At 39.6% G+C, this 6,271-nt stretch overlaps 1 protein-coding gene across 3 annotated transcripts in view; it reads right to left on the minus strand.

Annotated features, from left to right (window-relative positions):
- LOC111874626 (kelch-like ECH-associated protein 1B) overlaps positions 1–6,271 on the minus strand; it is a 73,063-nt gene that overhangs the window by 18,141 nt on the left and 48,651 nt on the right. For all 3 annotated transcript variants that reach the window (XM_023870269.2, XM_023870270.2, XM_023870272.2), the window contains exon 3: positions 4,156–4,269. In XM_023870269.2, coding sequence (XP_023726037.1) covers positions 4,156–4,269 — 114 coding nt within the window. The remainder of the gene's footprint in view (positions 1–4,155; positions 4,270–6,271) is intronic.

Below are 6,271 nucleotides of genomic sequence, written 5' to 3' on the forward strand. Positions count from 1 at the left end.
TTATGTTATATTTTGATTAAATTTTACATTCATTCATTCATCTGTAATCTGTCAGACGACAGGTCCACAGTCTCTTCCAAAACAGTTCCTCCACTTAATGCAACCTTCTGTTTTTGGAAAGAGACTATCCAGGAAAAGTGATAAGGTGGTAGTTTTTCCATTTGCTTTCCACATCGCAGTACAGCAGCCGTTCAAACCACTCTGATCACGCCTGTTGCTATACAAACTTGAACCATCTTGAGCATCATTTGCTCTATGCTTCAAGTCGCTGCTGATGACGCTGCTTCTGACATCATTTTTTGGTTTTTGGTGTCTCTCTTCGTCTGATGCCTACCCTTTGACCTGTCCAGCAAGGGAGGCCCTGCCAGCAGCTATGCTACCGCTAGTATAGCTCTCAGGGTCCTTGGCATATTCAAACCCCCTCACCATGATAAGGAGACACCAACGAGAAGGTAATTTTTTTTTACATATATCCTCTAAAAACATAAAAAATAAAAATTCTGACTGTATTGAGAACTTAGAAGTAGTGCTCTGCTTAACCCATTGGCTGTCACTATATAATTTTTTAATTTTCTTCCAAGATCCAGTTGCAATATGAATTTGTAACTCAATTCAGGTTTATAATATGATAACAGGTGATGATGTTATCTGTAATATGTGTATTCAAATTGGTTTCTGGTGTGTGGCCTGTGGGGCACTCTTTAACGTGAGTAGTCTTGTCATTACTCCGATGACAACCCACTTCTTCGGTACAGTTTCTTGGCCCTGAAAAGGACCGTGGCTGATGAGATGATTGACCGGAGAGGTAGCGCGGCGCGCGCCGGTAAGGAGAAAGGCTTGCTGCGGTGAAAGGCTAGTGGAACGGCTGGTTGCGGTGAAAGGCTTGGCAAAAGGCTAGTGGAAAGGCTAGTCGTTGACCGCGGTCGTAGGAGTCGTGAGGCAGTGGCTACGCCAGAGGTCCAGTGAGTCGGACCGTAACACGACCACCAGCGAGTCCAGGCGCTGGTGCCCCAGTGAGTCGGGTGTGAGAGCGCTGGAGGGCCGAGGCAGTCGTGCCCGGCGCAGCCTGCCGATGTCTCCGAAGACCGAGCGCTGGCGACGAAGCCTGCTGGTTGAAGTTGCTTGATGTGAAACTGCTGAACTGAATCAATGAACTGAACTGAATTCTGGAGTCGCTCCTTTTTATACGCTGGTCGGTGGGGCGGAGCCAAACTCGAAAGTGAGGAGCAAGAATTGATTGGCTAGCGCGCGTAATTGTGTAGACGCGGGCTAGCGCCGAGCGTAGTATAAATGCGATCGTTTGAAGCAATCTGATTGGTTAGCGCGCGTGATGGTGAAAAGCGATGCGAAGAGCGAGCGTTGCAGAAATGCGTGATAATGTGGGATGTTCCCACAGGCCCTTGGTGGGTCACACACCATGTAAGGTATGCTGTTTCACATGTCAGCCAATGTGTTAAATACATATGGGAACTTTTTATATTACTGGTATATCATTAAGTATAATACTGAGCTGGAGAATGTTTAAAGCAAAGCTAACAGACCTCACCCAGATGTTCCTGCTGTCAGAGTAAAGAAAATGCATGTTCATGGGAGAAAGTAGGTTATGTTTATTAACTTACATCATCAAAATACTCAACTCTGTACAGCAGCCAGCAGGAATGCTAAATCCCTAAGGCATGGAATAATTTAGTCTTCAGAGACACATGAACATCTATGAAAACATCTAGGACTGTATATCAACTCTAGAAATAAACAGTTGAGAGATCTAAGCTTGGCAATACTGGGCTTCAAACAGAGTACTTGACAGAAGCCATTACTGCTGATACATTATTTACATTAAAATAAGTGCAGGAATACCATCAAGTGTATCCAGGATTTTAATAAATGATTATGAGGCCCAGCACTTTCAGCCACAGTCTGCCATCTTCTGGGGTGTCCACTGTTAAGAGAAACTTTAACATAGTTTTACATAAATTATTTAAGATTTTAAATGAATCACTTCAAATTGAGCTGATATAACATTAACATTAAAACTAACATGGTGCAAGGAACAGGTGATGTATGGATGCAAAGGCTTTTATATCTTGTTCAGTGAAATGCAAAGGGCCGTGACATGATAACATCATATAACATTGTCTTCTATGATGTGTGTAAATGACAAAGAATTTGTGCTTTGTATTAAATTTAACTTTGTATGTAGGTCACAGTTCCATGTTAGGTGGGTCCCTTGTCACCACGGCACGTCCTCAAGTTGAGGATGGTGGAGATGGCCTTCAGATATGGATGGTAGCTGGGAATACATTGAATAACCAGTTGCGGACAGCCAACAAGGGGTGGTCCTCCAGCTTTGTTTGGGCGTGAGGCTGACAATTCCTCACCATAAAAAATAAGTTTGGTACAAAGTGTCACAAAGGCCCTCAGACTTGGATGAGATTTGGTATGTGGAATGTAAGAAGTCTGTATAGGGCAGGTTCGCTAATGACAGTTGTGAAAGAGATATAAAAATGTAAGTTATATTTAGTGGGAGTACAGGAGGTCAGATGGGACAGAGGTGACACTGAACCAGCAGACAAATATACATTTTTTTATGGACAGGGGAATGAGGATCATGAATTAGGTAGAGGTTTTTTTTGTACATAAGAGGATCATATCAGCAGTTAAGAGGGGAGAGTTTGTTAGTGATAGGATATTTATTGTACATAATGCTAAGAGGTTGCTGATCTGAATTTGGGTAATGCTTACTGCCGTTCAGTTGAGAATCTTTAGTCTTCTAGCCTGATGTCTAAAGATGTAAAAATCAAAATATACAACACTCTAATTTTGCTTGTGGTTCTGTATAGGTGTGCTGCTAGGTCTCTGACATTAAGGGAGAACACACACTGAAGGTGTTTGAGAACAGGGGGCTCGGGAGAATATTTGGACTGAAGAGGGATGAAGTGACAGGAGGTTGGAGAAAACTGCACAATGCAGAGCTTCATAACTTACATTCTTTGCCAACTACAATTAGAATGATCAAGTCAAGGAGGATGAGATGGACAGGGCATGTAGCATGAATGGGGAAAAGAGGAATGTATATAGGATATTGATAGGAAACCTAGAAGGAAAGAGACTACTAGGAAGAACAAAATGTAGGTGGGTGGATAATATTAACATGGACAGGATGGGGTGGTATCGACTGGATTGATCTCACTCAGAATAGAGACCAGTGGTGGGCTCTTATGAACATGGTAATGAATCTTGGGGTTCCATAAAATGTTGGAAACTCTTGAGTAACTGCACAACTGGCAGCTTCTCAAGAAGGTCTCAGCTCCATGAAGTTAGTTAGTTTTAATATTCAAGCAGCTACATACATACAATTACTGAACAATTAAAAAAGACAAAAATTAAGATATCCCTTACAAAAAATACTCGTAACACAATACAGAACCTGTTCCATACAACTACCACTGCAGACAAATGTGACACTTGAAGAATCTCTACTGTGACATGCCTAGACTGCAGAAGAGCTTACATAGGACAAACACAATGTCCTTTGTATATCATATAAAAAGAATACATATGTAATATTAAAAATAACAAAGAAGTTTCCAGGTATGTGACATATTAAATAATAATCAATACAGAAAAATGGAAGACATGTAAACTGCTTTCACCAAAAAAGTCAACTTATGAATGCCAAACAAAATTTCTACACCTATAACATCAAACATATAACCATTTAATAGAAAAGAAAAAATTTGAGTAAAAGAAAAGTAAGTCTTTTTTTTAAATTTAGTGCCATAATAGGCCACGCCATAGCTCAAGCGGTTAGTCGCTGGCTTCCCACCGTGATGGTCCGGTTTCGATCCCAGGTCTCATCAAGTGGGATTTGTGGTGGGCAAAATGGTGCTGGGGCAGGTTTTCTCCAAGTACTTCGGTTTCCCCTGCCAATCTTCATTCCACCAACTGCGCTACAATCACCCTCACCTATCATCTGGGGCTGGTACAACAGGCCAGAAGTGGCCACAGTACAAGGGACTCTGTTCCACCCCACTTGCAATAAAAATAGTGCCATAACAATTTACATAACAAATGCTGAGACTTCCTAATGTATTCTCAATGGATGTTACACTTGTTCTTACATACATAATTTTCACAGTTGTGAATATTGAGTACCTTAAAGTATGGACTTGCTGAAGCCAGAACAACTTTATGTGCATGGAACAGTTCTCCTCCAACTTCCAAAATAACGTCAGTCAACATATGATGACTCCGCATCATGAGCATCATCTGAAAGTAAACAACAACAAGAATTTGTCGTTCCTATATATCTGTGTTTCTGAATTGCTGGTTCATGGTTTAACTTATACCAGTCTGCAATCATTTGTCAGCATTATGTCAATCTTTTAAGGCTCAGTAGTTCTATACGTACCACCTGCTGTAACATCCTCAAACTCTCTACTCTACCCACAGAGAGCACTTGTGTGTTTTGTGCAGTTCTTGCAACAAATTGCCACTGCTTCAATAAACAGCATTAACTGTTGATCTTTGTAGCGAAGATGTAATTGTATTCCATGTGAGGTGCAAACTAAACTTTTATTTATTATGTAGAAGAAATTCATTCTTTAAAAGGTTAATACATGTATTACCATAACTAGAAAGATTATTATTTCAAAATTAGCCACTTCTTTTTCCTTTGGTTTCCTTACAGGAACCAAGTAATTTGTAAATGAAGTTTAAAGTTTCTGTTAGTGGTATGACACGTTAATTAAGAGCATTCTTTTGGGAATCCAAAATCCCAGTTTTTTAAAACCAGTGTCTTTCAGAAATTGTTCTGTTTTAGTCATCAGGTCAACCTATTCTGTCGGGTCTGTAGGCACAGCTACTGTCAAACCATAGTTTCTGTTCACTTAACGATGAAAATAAAATAAGTTTCCAGCATGCAGTGGTCCTAAGAAACTGTGACAAGGGTACAAAAGAATAGTTTAAAATAAATATTTGTCCTGAATGTTACTATTGCTCCCCCCCCCCGTATTCAATGTTTCACCATCTGAGTGCTCAAGATGAAAACAGATTTTGGGGATCAGTCGCTGCATCCCCCAGAAATGGTGAGACTGTTCTTTTTCAAAACCCAGATCCTTGGAAAACTAACTAACCCCATGAAGCAAAGTCTTTCTTGAGAATCTAATAGTTGTTCATCTGGTCAAGAAATTGTCTGCCTCTTACGGAAGTCAAATCTCAGCTAGGACATCAGTTGACCTGAGGATTTTAACCTTTTCCTCAGTCCTTCCAGGCAGATATCGGCACAGTACTTCAGTTGGGTCACAACTGCTTCATTCAAAATCATTTCCCATACTACTCAACAATCGCTCTACAGTCAATGCTATGTAGTCTATAGACAATGACAGCATCAGAAAAATTATTTACCATATTTCACAACAAAAACTTTCACATATCAAATTTAATGATTCATCAACTGATACTGAAATAAGAATGTAAATTTATTCTATGTTATTCTCTTAATACAGAAAGACATCAAAGAAGAGATTTAAAGTTTTGAAACTCTTTATCGGTTTATAAAATTTCAAGAACAACAATTATCGGTGCCTGTAAAGCTCCCCTCTCAAAAGCCTGTATGAGGATCATATTTATATTAAGGTAGATATTTAAAAAGAATATGGTACCAGGGAGTCCTCCCCCCCNTTCCAAATCACCTCTCTTGTTTTGAATGGAAAACACACAGGCAAAATTCTTCATACCATAACCTATAAATTAAAGCAGTAATGATATGTTAATGCAGTTCTAAATTTTCAGTGAAGATGAGAAATGTGTAGAAAATTTTTGTTGGAAACCTGTACAGGGGCCTTGGCATAGATTAAAGGGTTATTCCTTCAAAAGTTTCTTTTGAGAAATAGGGTGAGAGTGTTGACTTAAATCAAATTTGTCAAAATAGGGTCCAAAATGAAAACTTTTGGATGCTGTAAATGCAGGGCAAATTTTTACAGCTGAATGACTATTAGCACAAAAAAAAGAAATGTACCTGCGACCCACCGGCCCACTCGGGGCTGGTATGGCAGTACAAGCAAACCAAATGACAACTGGGGTGGGGAGCACATTTTACAAATATTTATTTCTATTTATATGAGATTATTAATTCACATTAATCTAAACATCCTATACAACAGTGTAAACAGGACTATTTTAAGAATTATGCCACGAATGACAGTTTTTAATCAGTGTCTGGGAATTCTGTAACTGTAATGAGGTCTTGAGAAAGTTTATGTGGTTTAAG

Source organism: Cryptotermes secundus, unplaced genomic scaffold (genome assembly GCF_002891405.2).
Source record: "Cryptotermes secundus unplaced genomic scaffold, Csec_1.0 scaffold1971, whole genome shotgun sequence".
NCBI classification, from domain to species: domain Eukaryota; kingdom Metazoa; phylum Arthropoda; class Insecta; order Blattodea; family Kalotermitidae; genus Cryptotermes; species Cryptotermes secundus.